General features: G+C 38.4%; 1 protein-coding gene across 1 annotated transcript in view; it reads left to right on the top strand.

The window, feature by feature from the left end:
- Positions 1-1,720: 1,720 nt before the first annotated feature.
- Positions 1,721-18,498, top strand: part of ubr4 (ubiquitin protein ligase E3 component n-recognin 4) — a 54,755-nt gene continuing 37,977 nt past the window's right edge. Inside the window, exons 1-30 of the mRNA XM_016283139.1 lie at positions 1,721-1,883; positions 4,112-4,209; positions 4,344-4,447; positions 4,553-4,682; positions 5,900-6,039; positions 6,167-6,269; positions 6,449-6,590; positions 6,675-6,799; positions 6,878-7,002; positions 7,097-7,156; positions 7,239-7,429; positions 7,579-7,678; positions 7,764-7,901; positions 7,993-8,110; positions 9,375-9,558; positions 11,128-11,407; positions 11,490-11,622; positions 11,766-11,845; positions 13,335-13,463; positions 13,561-13,743; positions 13,861-13,983; positions 14,071-14,300; positions 14,651-14,769; positions 14,867-14,964; positions 15,046-15,203; positions 15,285-15,491; positions 15,583-15,684; positions 15,775-15,875; positions 15,957-16,344; positions 17,164-17,227. Of these exons, the coding sequence (XP_016138625.1) occupies positions 1,759-1,883; positions 4,112-4,209; positions 4,344-4,447; positions 4,553-4,682; positions 5,900-6,039; positions 6,167-6,269; positions 6,449-6,590; positions 6,675-6,799; positions 6,878-7,002; positions 7,097-7,156; positions 7,239-7,429; positions 7,579-7,678; positions 7,764-7,901; positions 7,993-8,110; positions 9,375-9,558; positions 11,128-11,407; positions 11,490-11,622; positions 11,766-11,845; positions 13,335-13,463; positions 13,561-13,743; positions 13,861-13,983; positions 14,071-14,300; positions 14,651-14,769; positions 14,867-14,964; positions 15,046-15,203; positions 15,285-15,491; positions 15,583-15,684; positions 15,775-15,875; positions 15,957-16,344; positions 17,164-17,227 (4,278 nt within the window). The 5' untranslated portion in view covers positions 1,721-1,758. The remainder of the gene's footprint in view (positions 1,884-4,111; positions 4,210-4,343; positions 4,448-4,552; positions 4,683-5,899; positions 6,040-6,166; positions 6,270-6,448; positions 6,591-6,674; positions 6,800-6,877; positions 7,003-7,096; positions 7,157-7,238; positions 7,430-7,578; positions 7,679-7,763; positions 7,902-7,992; positions 8,111-9,374; positions 9,559-11,127; positions 11,408-11,489; positions 11,623-11,765; positions 11,846-13,334; positions 13,464-13,560; positions 13,744-13,860; positions 13,984-14,070; positions 14,301-14,650; positions 14,770-14,866; positions 14,965-15,045; positions 15,204-15,284; positions 15,492-15,582; positions 15,685-15,774; positions 15,876-15,956; positions 16,345-17,163; positions 17,228-18,498) is intronic.

The raw sequence follows: 18,498 nt of genomic DNA, 5'->3' as shown, positions 1-18,498 counted from the left end.
CCCCCCCCCCATCATTCAACAATTCACTGTATAATTTATTTATTGTGCCTTTCGGGGTAACATAACTCATGTGATTTAAAGGTAGACTCGCCAGGTTTAACATAACGCCCGTCCTGTTTATTTATTTTTTCCATTATAGATTTTATTCATTAATCTGAGTCTGCCTTTTGAAGAAATGTTACTTTTCAAAATTAATATTGAGGAAGGAGTATTGCAAAAGGACTGCCATTTTTATTTAAGTTAATGAAAAGATTGAAATATGTGATTGGATTTTAAATTTGATATGATCTGATGAGCTGTTAATGAATATATTGCCTCATGTACTGGATTTGAATGGGCAAACACTAGTGCACATGAGAACTGAATTTTCAAGAGGCAAGACCGTTGGATTGTTTTCTCCTGTACATTAATCATAGAAGGTTCTGCATAGGAGTTTGGATAGTCATTTGTAGTTATGTTATGGTATGTCAAATGCACTGGATGGTTTGGAGCCATGTTCTTACTTGATATATTTGAGTAAGATTCTAATATGGCATATCATACTTTGATTTTGACTTGTGCACATTACAAATCCTTGTGATTTTACTATTGTGTAAAATGTCTACTCTTTTGATTTTCATGAATAATAGGCCTGTTTATATACATAATTTTGAAAGCATCCCCGCTGCTTCAAATTAATGTCAGAAAAAAATGAGTTTAATAGTATTTGTAACAAAAGAGTAGACATTCAATTAAGTTGGTAACAAACCTAATGTTTTTTTAAACATGCATAAATGAGTTGTTCTTTCCCCTAATCTGTAATAAAGAATATCCCCTTACTAATTGTTGACTCTTGAATTGTTTTGAAAATTTAAGGTAGAACTGCTGCAGTTGTGGATAGATTGCTTCATTAAAGGGATAATTCATCCAAAAATGTAAGTTCTATAATTGTTTACTCACAATCATTTTGTTAAAAACCTGTATGACTTTTCTGCAGAACAGATATTTTGAAGAATGTTGGGAACCAGATAGGTTTGGTTACCGTTGACCTCAATTGAATGGACAAAGAATTATGACATGTAGTCAACAGTATTCTGATTTTGGAATATTTTAACGAGATGGTCACGGAAAAATAAACATTCTGCCATCGTTCACTCGCCCTTATATCGTTAAAAACCTCAATTATTATTTTTTTTTCAGCGGAACACAAAATTATATTTTTAAAAGTGTTGGGATCCAAAAAGTTTTGGTTACAATTAACTCACTCTGTATGGACACAAATTATGACACGTACAACTGGTCTGATTTTTGACTATTTTAAAGGGGTAGTCACCCAAAAAATTAACATTCTGTCATGTTGTTTACAAGAGTCAGTCACCATTCGCTTACACTGTATCGGTTTTCCCCATAAAACTTATAAAATTAAAGGGAATAGAGGCTCATTCCGCCCAACATCTATTTTTGGGTTTCAGAGGAAAATTTTGGAAAGACACGGTGGCTAACATGACACAATTCTCATTTTTTGGGTGAACTGTCTCTTTAAGCTCACGTTTCCTGAGCTGTTTGGTCACAGTCGTAAATAAATAAAAGATAAGGTTTTAAGCTTGAGTAAACCCGTAAACCACAGTCCTATTATTATCTCAGAAGGTTTCTGCGTGCTCACATGACATAACCACACACATAAGACTTTTCATGTTTTTCTCTGACGACAGTTCCTGTTATTTGGCGTCTGATGATTAACCTCATTTCCGCTCTTGGATTCTAATAGAGGATCTCAAGATGGCGTCGAGTGGAGGAGATGGAGAACCTGAGTGGACCGCAGCCGTACGGCCACTTTTATCAGCGTCCTACACGGCTTTCGAAACGAAAGAGCTACCTCAGCTTATAGGATCCATCATAAACAGGTCAGACGAGGGCTTGTTTTTTGACTTGGCTCATGCAGGGCTGAAATGAACGGCTGAGTGACTCTGCATTAGCTGTGATGCTATGGCAGCACCGAGGCTGTGTCTCAAAACCTAGTCAGCTGACTACCTTGACAGCATTTCGGGGCATCATGAGAGGGTTTGGACGGTTCCAAATGCGCTTATGATGTCCAAAAATGCTGTTTAAGAACATTATCGGTGGTCAAAAATGATTTTGAATCGTCCAGACTCGCACATGACTAAATGGTCCGTCAACGAATGCAGTTCGCTGTGTGTTGAGACACAGCCCTAGTGTTACTGTGCATTTACAGTAGCAGGTACATCAGATTCTGCTTCATCATCAGGCCGGAGATCCGCTCTTTTACGTTCATATAACCTGCCTGGCTGATAATTTAACAATGCCGCTTACTTATAATGGACGTACAGGATCCCACGACATCCGCCCCTAAATAAATTGATTTTATATTTGTGAATTAATTGACGCCGAATGAGCTTGTTAGCCTCCCTCGATTAACCCAGCCTACACTAGTTAGCCTGCTAGCCACTGTCAAGAGCTATTCATAATACTCGTACTCGTCTTTTTTTAAATTGTCATCCAGATAAATCTTCCTCTGTCAGTCAGCGGCAACCAGATTAGTTCCAGCTACACAACGTTTTAATTGCAGTCGGTTCAATTTATTTAATGCATATAGGGGGTGTGCCTGCTAGCTAGCAAGCCGTGACTTAGCAGCTGGTGCTAGTGTTGCTGATGGATCGCTAATTGTGAGTTAGCCTCTTTTGGTGAACAAACGTCGAAATTCTGTTTTAGTTTGTTGTAGGGTTAGTTCAAAAGCTTGTTTGTCTGTGTAAATATATGTGTAGTGTCATCAAAGTTTCTTTTTTACGGAAACGGTGCTTGGTCTTCCCAAACAAACACATTACGGTGCCTGTCATTTACTGCGGTGTTGATCAGCTGTTTAGTTACGAGCCAAACAACTGTCTGAGCTTTACAATAATCAGTAAACACACTGAACTGCATCTATGATATATAAACTTTACTTGTCGTCTTGTCGCTGTGCATGAGTTAAGTGCAGCTTAATCAGTCAAAAGCGAAAGTAACGCGATTGATAATAAATCGAGCTGCTAACCTATACTAGACTAAACCAGTTTATGTTAGCAGTTTAATAATAATTGAATATAAACTGTTTTCATTGTCAATTTTCCAAATGTCTGTGTTTGTCTGAGTGGGCTCAGATTCATTTTATATGATCAGTGTGTTTAATGTTTGCTGAAGTGTTTGTTCAAAAAGTTTATTGCCAGTGGTATTCTCTGAATGGATAAAATGAAGCTGAAAGGTGTATTTTGCAAGAGTTTTAAGAGTTTTTTTTTTCTTTCTTGAAACTCCTTCAAAATATTAATAAATACTATAGTAGTATATAAACAGTACTAAAATAACACTGGACAATTATTACAAGAGGTTTTAGAAATCAATTAACACTTTAAACCGCTTTTGTGATATTTGTATGTTGTTGTTGCACTCAAATCTGAAAGCAATGTCAAAGTTCCCCAGAAGTGTTCAGTCTGTCAGATAAGGGCATGCATTCCTAGTTCCTACTCCTGTGAGTTTATCTTACTAAGAAATTCCCTTTTGAGCTTTGGAAGTAGTTTTTCCCCTTTTAATGCTAACCAGTTGTTACATGCTCACTATAGGAGAGTTTCATATGTTCTGTTCTGTTTCATATCTCTACAAGAATCATGTAGATTGCTGGATGGAACAGCATTCTGGGAGTTATTTCAGCCTCTGTTGGAAATGTCGACATGAAGTTAACCATAATTACTTTATTAATTTATGCTTCCATTCTTATTGTCAATGATTCAATTGGTTATTCCAACAGTAAATTGTCTTAATCTTTTATTAAAATGTAATAACTTGCTTTATCTGTAATGATTTAGCTTTTCCATTGACGTCAGAATGGTCAGGTCATGCAAACTACTGGATAATATTATTAACCAATAGCCAAATAGCTGTTTAGGTACTGGTTTAGCACACTTGCATTCCAATGCACACTGACTTTCACAATTAAATTCCTGATGGATAATCAAGTCCCGTCTTAAATTTGATCTAATTAAATACGTGGTTTCACTTGGAAGCATCAGTTTACAGAAGTGAAATGAGAGGCAAATTGCAAATTACATTGATTTAAACTGTTTCATTCTTCTTTTTTCTATAGTGAATCTGAGATTCTTCACCATGACAAACAGTATGAGCCATTCTACTCCTCTTTTGTGGCACTATCTGCACATTACATCACCACAGTTTGTGGGCAAAGTATGTCACATTTCAGTGTTTTATTCTAAAACGGTCATTTCCTTCATTTCTAGCTGAATATAGGCATGTACAGGTTTAACTGGCTATTAAAAATGTTCCCATTTATCTCATAACAATTTTCTGTCCCATTTTAGTCCCCAGAATTCAGTTGCTTTCAGTAGCTGCCGCATGTAAAGTATTGATTGAATTCTCATTGCTCCGTCTGGAGAATCCTGATGAAGCATGTGCGGTCTCTCAGGTCAGATATGCACTTTTTTGTCAGAACATGTTGTAATGCATCTTGTCTGTTTGATTAAGCATAACATATTCTTATAGACTAATTTCGCTTCTCTCCACTCCACAGAAGCACCTGATCCTCTTAATAAAAGGCCTTTGTACTGGCTGCAGTCGATTGGATCGGACAGAGATCATCACCTTTACTGCAATGATGAAGTCGGCCAAACTACCCCAAACTGTCAAGACCCTTTCTGATGGTAAGAGTAGTTTCAAATTGTCACAGCCCTGTGTTACCAGATAAATGAGCTGTCTAGCTCATGCAAAGACAACATGAAATGTCTGGCTTGGCGTAATGGCCTGTTTTTATAGAAGTAATCTCTATGATTTAGATATTATAGAGCCAGTGTTACAAGATGGGGATATGTAGCAGCAGTTTTGGTGCATTTGAATGTTGAGTGTCTTGCTTGTAAATTCAACACAGCTGTTCTGAAATAAACAGCTTGAGGTGGTGAAGATGTTCCACTTGTAGGATTTTCTTGTTTGCTTTCCCTTTTGCCTTGTAATTTAAGGGTCATAATGTCCAGTGTAGATTGGCTCGACCAATTCTTATGGGTCTAGTTGTGCTGATTTTGAGGGACAGGGGGACCTGTATGATGTTTTAGAAGTTCCAGTAGTGTGTAAATGAGTTTCTGTGGAATTTTACAGGGACAGATTCTATATGGACAGATACCTATGGTCTCTTTAATACATTGTCTTGCAACACTGATGCAGCGCAGACAGTACACAGATGTGTCATAACTATATTTGTCCTCTTTACAGCTTGTTATCTGCTATACACAAGAATTAATGAAGCATAATTTTCTTGTGTGCCTGTTTTGCTTCTCAGTTGATTATTGTGGCTAATTATAGGCTCTCTTGTGAGTTTTACTCAGATTAGATCAAGTCAGGAGGGAGCTGTTCTGTTTAGTAATTGAATTCTTTAATTGCACATTAGTAAGGCATTCTTTTAGCATGCTAATTTTTAGTACAATTAATTATTAAAAAAGGGAACATGATTTAAAAATGAATGGATTTAGTCAGGCCCCCTGACCTGTATGCAAATTCCATAATATGGAATCGTCCTTCGGAATATTAAATAAATTTGGGGGGTTTTCGCTGCAAAATAATTTTTATGATTATATGCAATTAATTTGACTGATTAAACAATGTATCATCAAAGGACAGCCCTACAAATTAAGCATGAAATGAAATTTTTCCAAAAATAGCATCATTCATGAAAACAGTTTGGCAAGTAACCAGTGGCACAGTTCAATCCAGACAAAGCATGGTCTTATCTGAGTGTATTAACCTTTTTTTCTCACATGAGTGCCAGGCTGCCACTTTCCTTTGTCAGAGAGGATTTGAGATCGTCCAAAATGGTTAACTCAAAGTCTCCTGACATTCCGCAATCGTCTTTGGTGCTCTTGTTTTCCAGTGGAGGACCAGAAGGAGCTTCCCTCCCCTGTTAACCCTGAACTCAGACAAAAAGAAGTCCAAATGAACTTTTTCAATCAGCTGACCTCGGTCTTTAACCCTGACATTACCGTGCTGGCCTCTCCATCTGCTCACATGCAGGTCAGTCAATGAGATGAGTCTTTTGATTGAGTTCACAGTGATGTGACCACACCTGAGTTTACTGCTGTTTTGTTATGAGCAAACAAAGATGTTTTTGGACAAAACCATGATGTCTTGTGTTTTACAGGGTGAGAATGAATGTGATGACCAGGCAACAACAGATCAGGCAACGCAGGCCAAAATGAAGAATGCCTTCATCTCTCAAAATGTGTCCAGTTTACAAGAATTAGGTGAGTTGCACTATATCAGTAGTTCTTAAATGTTTCATCCCAAGTTGTGGGGGTTTCATTTGTGAACATTATGGTCATCAAACATGAAACTTTGACAAACAAATAAGACCTGTTGAAATGAAGTTGTATTCATTTTGTTACACAACGTAAGCCCTTATTTTTTATCTCTTGCATTACAGGGGGCTCCGAGAAGTTGCTGCGCGTGTGCCTCAACCTTCCCTACTTCTTACGGTATATCAACCGCTTCCAGGATGCGGTATCTGCCAACTCTTTCTTCATCATGCCGGCTACTGTGGCAGATGCCACCGCTGTCCGAAATGGGTAAACCAAAGACACCCTCAGCTCACTGCTGTTCATTAAATCTGTTGAGAGGGAGTATGCTTACTTTCCCTTCCCGGGTTTCAGTTTTCACTCCCTGGTGATTGATGTGACCATGGCCTTGGACACACTTTCCTTGCCTGTACTGGAGCCTTTGACCCCTGGGAGACTACTTGATGTGACTGTGTTAGCACTAAGCTGCCTCTATGCTGGTGGGTTGATGTAAAATCTCCTTTTGGTGAGTTGAGATGTACACAGAGAACTTCAAGAGTGTTTTTTATATCTCTCAGGTGTGAGTGTGGCAACTTGCATGGCCATACTGCAGGTGGGCAGCGGCTTGCAGCTTCGTGCGGCCTCCACTGGCTCCAAGGAGGAAGACTATGAAAACGATGCTGCTACCATCGTGCAGAAATGTGTAGGTGTCAATAGTCAAGGTGGCAGATTACTTATTTTATAGTTTTGTTGTCTTTGGTACACTCCTCATCTTATGCTTTCCCTTTTTTCAACAGCTGGAAATCTATGAGATGATTGGACAGGCCATCAGTAACTCTCGCAGAGCTGGAGGAGAGGTAGGTGAACTATTTGCCTTAATGAGAATGTAACATTGATTAGAACAGCCCACGTCTAAGATCGTTCTTTGTGTTTCAACAGCATTATCAGAACTTTCAGCTCTTGGGTGCCTGGTGCCTGTTGAACAGCCTGTATTTGATACTAAACCTGAGCCCCACGGCCCTGGCTGATAAAGGGAAGGAGAAAGATCCCCTAGCAGCACTACGGGTCCGAGACATCGCCACTCGAACCAAGGACGGAGCAGGATCTCCTAAACTTGGCCCAGGGAAAGGGTAAGTGCCTCTTTAAACAACATCAAAAAAATGTAGACCGAAATAAATTAAACATGATAGATTAAAAGTATTATTTGCAATTTTTTTGTGTATTTTTGATTATTCCAAAAATCACAAGTAAGTGTGAAGTTTTTTTTTTCCCTCGTCAGGCACCAAGGTTTTGGGGTTCTGTCAGTCATTCTGGCCAATCATTCAATCAAGCTGCTCACGTCACTGTTCCAGGACTTACAAGTGGAGGCTCTTCACAGAGTAAGACCGAACACAACTGTCTCTTTTAAACTACCAGAGCATTTTTATGTTGTAAATACGAGTGAAGCGGTTTTCTGTCTTTCAGGGCTGGGCCAGTGACGGGCCCCCAGCAGAGCTGAACATCATGGCCCAGAGCACGTCCATACAGAGAGTGCAGAGACTCATTGACTCTGTCCCTCTCACCAACCTGCTCTTCACGCTGCTCTCCACCTCCTATAAAAAGGTATGTGACCACAAGACTCGATCATGATTGCTATGAGGAAGCGGTCTGTTGACTTTGATGAATGTGGTGCCTCTGGTTCTGCTTGATTCAGGCGTGTGTGCTGCAGCGGCAGAGGAAAGGTTCGGTCAGCAGTGACGCCAGTGCCTCCACTGACTCCAACACTTACTACGAAGATGACTTCAGCAGCACAGAAGAGGACAGCAGTCAAGGTAGCGAACGCTGCAGATTTCTCAATATTTAACCTTGTAAATAAAGCCCACAGTGAGGTCAGACATTGAAGTTGATTTAGTTCATATATACAGAGTAGTTGCTTTTACCAGTACATTTTCCCATTAGATTGATGTCTAGCTGGGTGAATCTCACAAAAAATGTCCAAGTTATATTTCAAAATAAAAACAGAAAAATTATATATTTTGCAAAAAAAGAAGCACATTTTTGGACTTTTCTCATTCATTTTTTTGTTTTGTTCTGCGAACAATTTTTCCTTGATTTTGATTTGTTTTACCCCTTAAGTGCTAAACTATATACATGAACTTCACAGTGAATTAGAAATGAATTAATGATTAGTTTTTTTCATTACAGTAGACTGCTGACCATAGTGAAGGTTTATTTAAATATGCTTATTTTGATGACAGTTTCTTGACTATTTTATTTTATTAAATGCACATTGTTTCATTGTTATTTATTTATTTTTTTAACTTTTTTACTACATTTAGAAAAAACGTTCTAAATGTAGTTTACCATTAAAAAAAATATGCATTACTGTAATGCTGATTTTACAATAAGCTACTGACAGTTGGGAAGAGGATGGGAAGGGTGGATTTAAATATGCTTTATTTTGATAACAATAAATGTCAAAATGAATTATTAATTTTCTTTCTGCAAAATATAATTTTGATATTTTTTCCCCACTTTGGATTGAAATATAACCTGTGTGTATCTTGACAGTTTTTGTAAGAGTCCCCCAGCTGTTTTATTTAATGTTTTTTAGCATGAGTTATTTTCTATGCAGCTGAGGTCAGGGTTTGCTTGTGGTTTACTGAGCTAGTGTCAGGGCTGAGGAATCTCAGGGACATTCTTAGGCAGTTCCTGAGCACTGTACGCTGTAGTAGAAGGACAGCAGTCAGGCCTCCCCAGAGCTCAGAGTCAGGTCAGTTTACTTCCTGTTCCTGAACTCTGTGGCACGCTAAGCATGCTCTGCTTACTGCGCCGATCTGGCAGCCGTCACAGCTAGTGACAGTGTTCATTATTTCAGCAGAGAGAAGACAGGAGAGGACAAGAGCAGCTTGTTTCTCAGGTCAGCAGATCTCTGTCTTAGGTCAGATTCGTAGTGTCTCATTATGCTTCTATTTATTGTGCCTTTAACAGTAACATGTCTTAAGTAGATTTCCATGGCTAATGTAGCTTTGTTTGCATACAGTACAATGACTTTATTGAATGCGGTGCTGATTGTGGCTCTTGGCATGTTTTCAGATGATGATAGTGAGCCCATTCTGGGGCTGTGGTTTGAAGAGACTATTTCTCCCAGTAAAGAGAAGGTGGCACCTCCACCTCCCCCTCCACCCCCACCTCTGGAAACATCCCCGAGACTCAAGAGCCCCAGCAAGCTGAACACGGCAGAGAACGGCAACATCCTGGCTAGTCGCAAGGACCCGGAGTTGGTAAGGCCATGATGTATAGTGCAGTGCTGATTTTGAGTAATATTGCTGCTGGAACTGAAATGTTGTTTTAACACATTTGTTACGTAACTGATAACCAACCTTGTCAAAGCAAAGTTAAGACTTGTTCATGATTTAGCTGCTCAAAATCAGTGTAGGGAAATGTTGAATTAAAAAATTATAATTTTTTGGGATAAAAAAAAAAAAGTATACTATTCTCTGTATTTAAAGGGGTCATATGATGCGATTTCAATTTTTCCTTTATCTTTGAAGTGTTACAAGCTCTTGGTGCATAAAGAAGATCTATAAAGTTGCAAAGACTAAAGTCTCAAATCCAAAGAGATATTCTTTATAAAAGTTAAGACAGGGGCGCGCCGTCAAAAGAAATGTCCCACCTCGAAAGCATCGGCCAAACAGAAAAACTTATTGGCCAATGCAGATATTTAAAAAATGCCATTTATTTATGCCATAATATTTAAAACTTATCGGCCTTGGCGATATATCAGTCGACCACTAAGCACGCCCCCACATGTCTACGTCACGATGTGGGAAGATTTGCATAACGCCACCCAAATGTTCACGCAAAGAAAGAAGGCGTAACTTTTATTCTCGCTGTAGTATTTTTGCTGCCGCCATGTCTTCAAGACGCGTGTGTGTTTGTGTTCTGTGTGTTTCGTTGTGAAAGCGAAACTGCTTTGTTTGGCCTTCCAAAAGAGGACAATATCAGCTTCGCCTGGAGCTGATCCGTGCTGGTCGCTGAGGTAATACATCAACTTCGCGCTGTGGATCGCCGGATCGGCTTTCACTGTGGATGAAGCAGAGTCCAGCCCGGGGTCGTCACATGTGGTTGCCGCAAGCCCGCTGGCCGCGCCTTCGTCGAATCCGCCGGCTGCACCGTTCTCAAGCACGCCCGCCGCCGCTCACTCTAGCCCGCCGGCCTCTGCTCACTCTAGCCCGCCATGTGAAACTACTTTGTTTGGCCTTCCAAAAGAGGACAACTAGAAATCGGTGGTTAAGTTGTATTTACAACACTGTTCCAGAACAGTTCAACCCAAATATTCAGATGTGTGCAGCGCATTCGGCCAATCACAACACACTAGATAGCTGGCCAATCAGAGCACACCTCGGTTTCAGAACGATGAGTTTTGTAAAAATCGACGCATTTCAAGAAGGCGGGGCATAGAGGAGAAACAATAATTGTACAGTATGTGGAATATAATGTGGTTTTTTTTTACCTTGAACCGCATAAACACATTTCATTACACCAAATACACAAAATAATGTTCTTTTTAGCAACATCATAAGACCCCTTTAACTATTTAATTAAGGGCGTTCGTTTTTTTCACACGCTTGAGGTATTCGGCCAATCACAACACACTAGATAGCTGGCCAATCAGAGCACACCTCGGTTTTCAGAACGATGAGTTTTGTAAAAATCGACGCATTTCAAGAAGGCGGGGCATAGAGGAGAAACAATAATTGTACAGTATGTGGAATATAATGTGGGATATATATATATATATATATATATATATATATATATATATAAAATTTTTGTTTTTTTTAAGGTTTGTGGGCACTCTAAAACAGCACACACTACAGGGAGCAGTCCCTGCTGATGAGGACCTCAACGTTGAACACCTTCAGCTCCTTCTGCTCATCTTTCACAACTTCTCTGAAAAGGGCCGCCACAACGTCCTCACCCTCTGCATGCAGGCCATCGCTGAAATCGCTGCCCATGTCGATTCTCAGCTTCAAGCTGTACCCCTCAACCTGGCCCGCATCTTGCTTGTGTTCGACTACCTGCTGCACCAGTACTCAAAAGCTCCCTTGTACTTGTTTGAGCAGGTACGAATGTAGCTGTACTTTCACTGGAAACATGTCACTGCTTTGTAGCTTGTTTGTAACAATGTTTTATTTGCTCACTCAGGTTCAGTACAATCTTCTGACACCCCTGTCATCTGGGGCCAGTTCAGGACAGGATGGAGGAAAGAGAGGTGCTGTCCCACTTTATTATGGTTTCAAAGAGGTGGAGGAGAACTGGGCCAAGCACTGCTCGGCAGGTAGGAGTAAGTCAGAACTCTTAAATTTCTCTCCTTTATGCCCTTGATGGTCGATATCAAACATACTGCAGTACAACAGTTGTAAGCTTTGCTAATCTAGTGCAAGAACGGTTTTGATTATTTATGTCATCACTCTCATTTAGATTCCACAGTACAGCCGAAATTCTACTGCGTTCTGTCTCCCGAAGCCTCAGAGGATGACAGGAGTCGACTTGATGGCAAGGTGAGGCTACACATCACAAGTCTGCACAACTATTAGAGCCATGGGAGTGTCTGTGCACCTAGTTAAAGAAAAACATTTTAGTCTTAACCAAACTTTTTCTTGGAAAAGTGGCATGAAATTTTCAGTGTCTTAAAGTGGACTGCTTTAATTACTCAAAAAATGTGAAACATTTTTATAATACTTATTTATTTAAATGTAATTGTATACTATATTATAATTTTTTTTATATTACAGTGTAATATAATTAATTAGATTATTATACAATAATTTTAATTATAACAGTTTTTGTATCTGATTTTGAAAACATCAGATGTTTTTAAAAATACTTTTAAAAGGTTTATAAATGTCACACTATTTAAGAAGCTACATAAATATGATAAAAATTGTGAAATACTGGTGACACGGTACAGTAAAAAAAATATACAGTTTTCCTTTTTTATCAGTTATCATGAACAGAGTATCTACCCACTGTTTTATCTCAAGCTAATTTTTCAGAAACAATGAATTACAATAAAAGTTCAAAGCCGAAGTTAAGCTAAATTTCAGCTAAATGCTTCAGTGTTTTTCCCACATTAAACTTTATTAAATATAATTAAAATAGAGCATACGACTTAGGACTCTGTCTGCAAACGAACAGCGCGCATCTGAAGTGTCTCTGAAGGAAATAATGCATTATTTATCGGCTTTAAGATATCGGCCAAATTTTCTTATCAGGCCGATACCGATAACAGAAAAAATGAGCCGATATGGGCCGATACCGATATGGTGGCCGATATATCGTGCATCCCTAAACAGAGTATCTACCCACTGTTTTATCTCAAGCTAATTTTTCAGAAACAATGAATTACAATAAAAGTTCAAAGCCGAAGTTAAGCTAAATTTCAGCTAAATGCTTCAGTGTTTTTCCCACATTAAACTTTATTAAATATAATTAAAATAGAGCATACGACTTAGGATACACGGTACAGTAAAAAAAATATACAGTTTTCCTTTTTTATCAGTTATCATGAACAGAGTATCTACCCACTGTTTTATCTCAAGCTAATTTTTCAGAAACAATGAATTACAATAAAAGTTCAAAGCCGAAGTTAAGCTAAATTTCAGCTAAATGCTTCAGTGTTTTTCCCACATTAAACTTTATTAAATATAATTAAAATAGAGCATACGACTTAGGACTCTGTACACCAGAAATTGTATTGGGTATATTTATTATTATTTTAATATACCAATAATAATTATTAAAATAATAAACATTAATATGGTGCTATAAAAATTTAATTATAGCCAGGCTTTAATGCATCACTCAGTTTCATACAATATATATCGGAGGTCCTGCTCAGTCTCTTTATTTACCTTGAGGTTCTTGGCAATACAAATTTGAGGCTCCTGCTTTATATACATTTTTTTTTTTAAATGTTCTTGTGAATATAACAATTAAAAAAAATGAATATAAGAAGTTAATGTGCGTGTTATTTGTCAACTGTTACAGGCCTTCCAAGTGCTGTTCAATGGCGCAGTAAAGTATGATGACTTATACTCCTCTCTGATCTCCCTGCTGGCTGCGGGATCCCGCTTTGACACAGCAAGACGGCAAGAAAACAAGCCCATCACCCCAGTAGTGAGTTACACACATTCTGCAATATTCACAATCACCTTGTGTTTGTGCTGGTTGACTTTGCCCTAAATGTTGCTGTCAATCTCTGTTGCTGGTACAGGAAGCATGTTCCTTGCAGTACTACTTCCTGGTGCTGTGGAAGATCCTGGGAGTGCTGCCACCCTCGAAGACCTATATTGAGCTGCTTAAGAGCGGCAACAGTGACCCCAGTGAGAGCGACATCTTGCACACCCTAAGATGGTCATCAAGGTTACGAGTCAGTACCTACGTCAACTGGATCAAGGTAAGTTTTATCATTTTAACAATAAGAAAAAAATTATGAATTGATCAAGGTGTCTTGAAGTTTTAAAGGTCAGTCTGAGTGTCACTCATGCGATTCATGTTCACTCTCTTTTATCAGGAGTACCTAGTGAAACAGGGAATGAAAGCTGACCACGCCACATCTCTGATCGAAGTGGCCTCAGCCAAATGCAGTGAAGTGAAATATGACATGGAGCTCGCAGAGGAATACATCGCCAGACAGGTGCACTCTTAGAGTAGCCATTAATGGCTGATATAGATTTTTCTGCTCGCTCCTAATATATGACCTCATAAATCCTCTCCTCCATAGATCTCATCGTTTTGCTGCGTGGACCCCAACAGCATCCTACCTCTTCACCAAGTACCCTCTCTACAAACCATCTACACATTGGATGCTGTGATTTCCAAAGTGCAAGTGTCTTTAGATGAGCATTTCTCCAAAGTAGCTGCTGATACAGACCCCCACAAATCCTCCGAGATCACCAAAAACCTGCTGCCCGCCACGCTGCAGCTCATCGACGTCTACACAGCCTTCACCAGGTGCTTTTTTTTATTGAGGGCGTCTGTTTGATGGATTTGTGTGAGGAATAGACTGAAATTTAAGGTGCTGTTGTTAACTCTTAATCTCTGTGATTCTTGAGTTAAGGTACGATTAATATCATAATGTCTTTGTATTTTGAGTATCTTCAAACACTTTTAATATAGTGCACATAATTTGATAACCTTCGGAAAAGGTGATCACATTTGGAGAAAACACCTAGCATTTTGCCTTTAAATAACGTTCGAGTAAATAATGACATTAATTTTAATAAAAATTTTAGGTGAACCATCTCAAATAAACATTACAAATCCAAATATGTGAATGGTCTGCTGGTCATATGTTTGCTCAGGTCATACCTTCTGATGAGCCTGCCAGAGGAAGGAGAAAACAAACCCACAGAAGCTAAACTGCAGGGTTATGCTGCTGTGTTGTCCATTGGATCCACGCGCTGCAAAGCCAATTTGCTTGGTTAGAATTCTGGATAAAATCAAGATGTTATGGACTCAATGGCTTTTATGTAAATTTGAATATCTAATCCATTGTTGTTCTATTTTTACTCTTTCAGGTCAGACTGTGATGCAGAATCTGCCATCAGCTGTTCAGACACTGTGTGAAACATGGAACAACATTCACACCAATGAATTCCCTAACTTTGGCTCATGGGTTAGAATGCTTTTCCTTCAACTCTTCGACTAAATATACTCTCACTACTTCGCCGTACACTGATCGATTCTTTGTTCACAGCGGAACGCCTTTGCCAATGACACCATCCCATCGGAAAGTTACATCAGCGCCATTCAGGCTGCCCACCTGGGGACCCTCAGCAACCAATCGCTGCCCGTAGCCTCCTCGCTCAAACACATTCTGCTCTCATTAGTGCGCCTTACTGGGGACCTCATTGTGTAAGTCTTGAGCGACAGTTGAAACAGACAAATCATATAAAAGATTGACTAATGTTAAAGATTACTTGTGTTTTGCTGCAGCACAGAGGAGCTGAACAGTCCACAGGTGATCCGCTCGCTGCTGCCTCTCCTGCTGGAGAGCAGCACAGAGAGCGTGGCAGAGATCTGCAGCACTTCGCTGGAGAGGATCTTGGGTCCTGCCGAATCAGACGCTTTCCTGGCTCTCGTCTACGAGCGCCTCATCACAGGCTGCTACAACATCATCGCCAATCACTCTGACCCCAACAGGTTGGACCCCAGATGACCATATGATTTTTAAGCAGACTCCTGAACTGCAATCTAAAATAATTTAGATTAATATTGTTCTGTTTCCAATTAGTGGTCTGGATGAGTCCATTCTTGAAGAGTGTCTACAGTACTTGGAGAAACAGCTGGAAAGCAGTCAGGTCCGCAAAGCAATGGAGGAGTTCTTCTCATTCAGGTAGGTCTTGGCCAAATAATATTTCTTTCGAAATTGCTAGAAGCATTCTGCATCAATTTAATACATCCTTTTCCCCCTCTTTTCTTGTAGCGGAGAATTGGTGCAGATCATGATGGCCACTGCCAATGAGAATCTATCAGCAAAGTTCTGTAACCGGGTTCTGAAATTCTTCACTAAACTTTTCCAGCTCAGTAAGTAGCCATGCACTGTCTCCCAAAATTATGGCATCTGATTTCCCCCTCTCACATGTCTCATCTGTGTTCACCCCTCAGCGGAAAAGAGCCCCAATCCCAGCCTTCTGTGCCTGTGCGGCTCGCTAGCCCAGTTGGCTTGCGTGGAGCCCACGAGGCTGCAGGCCTGGCTGAGGCGCATGACGGCCTCCCCTCCTAAAGATTCGGACCAGCTGGACACAGTGCAAGAGAATAGACAGCTACTGCAACTCCTCACCTCCTACATTGTCCGTGATAACAGCCAGGTGGGCGAGGGCGTCTGCACTGTGCTTCTGAGCACTCTCATACCCATGGCAACAGAGATGCTGGCCAGCGGGGATGGGGCGGGCTTCCCTGAACTCATGGTCATCATGGCCACTCTAGCCAGTGCGGGACAAGGTGCAGGACATCTACAGCTACACAGAGCTGCCATTGACTGGCTCACGAGATGGCAAGTGACTTGAATATAAATATATATAAAAATATATAATAATAATATAATATTGTAAGAAGAAATATTATGAAAAAATATATAATAATAAAATATATATGTATAAATGAATAAATGTTTAATAATAAATATTTTTAAAATTATGTATTTAAATAAATATTTATTAAAAATACATAAATAATAATTACAATTATTGTAAAATAACAAGAATACCAAATATGCATTTAAAGAATGTTAAAATATTATAAATTATATATTTAAACAAATATAATGTTAATCATAATAATAATAAATATTATTTTATATATATATTTTTTTATTTATTTTTTTTTTTTTATAAATGTTATCAATTATTTAAAAAATATATTCAAAAAATAGAATTAATAATAATAATGAATATTTTATAATAGTATTATATTAATTTAAAATTGTTATATTAATATTATTATTATTGATTTATATATATGTAAAACATTTTACATTCTATTTAAATAATAATGAATGTTGTTATAAAAAGTATAAACTATGTTTTAATGTAATATTCAATTTAAATTTAATGAACATATTTGCATTTAAATGTCAGCATTTTATTAGACACATTTTTGAAGTGTATGTTTCCTAGAAGGAAGTGTTTCCTGTTTTTTCCTAGAAGAGAATAAAAGGATTATAAATGTATGCATGTTCGTTCATATCAGCTAAAAGTTTAGACCTCAATATGACATAAAACTACAACACTGAAGCCACAAAACTCCATCCTGATTTCATGGGGTTTTACCTCCAATTTAATCTAAATCTGACCTTTTCCTATTTATCTTTCAGTAAAAAATACTTGTATCAGAAGAATGTCGTGGAAAAAGTTACAGCCAATGTGTCACAAGGCAAGGTAGGTGTTAAGTCCATTTTAAGGATAACCATTTGCACATCTTGGGCCTCATTTACGAAACGAACGTACGACAGAAAATTGGGTGTACGGTCGTTTCAACGCAAAACGTGGAATTTATTAATATGGACGTGAGCGGTGGCTACGATCAAATCTCACGTCTGGTCTCAGCTTGTGTACGCAAGTTTTTGAGTTAACTGAACTTGCGCAGAGCATAGTAAATACGGTGGAGAATTGTAGATTGACAGCATTTTGTTCATTTTTATATTCCTGACCGTCAAACGAAGCTCATTAGTCGATCATTAACCAGTAAGATTAGAATGTTTTTTTTTTGTTGTTGTTTTGTACGGGGCTTTAGATTTATATGCACGAATAGCAGCATAAACAAGACCGTGAGGATTCATAATCGTCACATCATGCACCTGCAGCACTTCTGTGAAAGGAGAAAAACAGAAATTACGTTTATAAAAGGAATAAAATCAATAGGATCACACAAAATATATAATAGGCTATAATATAAATAAAAGATTAACAAAAGGGGAAAAAAAAACACTGTGCAACAAGTATAGGCTACGCTCGTTTTTGTGACACTCTTAATGCATTTAATTTCTTTTCTTTATATCTTTATTTGATTTAATCCATCTGATCCAACAGGCGCCTCACGCACACACAAACAACATTAGTTCTAGCGTTGCCTGACATTTCAGCCATTCATCATCAAACTAAAATGCAGTCAACCAAACATAAGTTACACTGTTATTTTAAAAGATCCGCTGTAAAATCAGCGTGCAACGCCCAAACAATAAACATTTTTGCTCATGTGAAGGATTTTACATGGATATTAGAACATGACTGAAGTATAAAGCCATGTTTAAGCTACATAATGAATAATAGTTATGCAAACAAATGTTGCAAATATGGCAAAAATGGATACATTTGTATTCTTGTGGTATGAGACAGGCTCGTGAGCCCAATGCCGTTTCAGTTTTGCTTGACATTTGTATGCTGTTTATAATGAATGCCACTATAGCCTAATTTGTGTTTTATTTTACAGTTAAAAATATAATTTTATAACTACTTATTTTTCATTCTTGTTCTGTTCCGAATACCGTTAATTTTAAAATATTTGTTGTAGAGTGAGGGGAACTAAATAGGCTGTTTATATTTACCAGTATTTTAATATACATATAAATTACATATATTAATGTAGCCTAATTGTTTGCAATTACAAGGTTAACGGGTGTTTTTGGAGTAAGATCAATTTCTCTTTAGCG

This window comes from Sinocyclocheilus grahami, unplaced genomic scaffold (assembly GCF_001515645.1).
Source record: "Sinocyclocheilus grahami isolate Dianchi unplaced genomic scaffold, SAMN03320097.WGS_v1.1 scaffold170.1, whole genome shotgun sequence".
Classification (NCBI taxonomy): Eukaryota; Metazoa; Chordata; class Actinopteri; order Cypriniformes; family Cyprinidae; genus Sinocyclocheilus; species Sinocyclocheilus grahami.
Note: the sequence above shows the minus strand (reverse complement) of the source record. Positions and strands in the feature narration are given on the sequence as shown.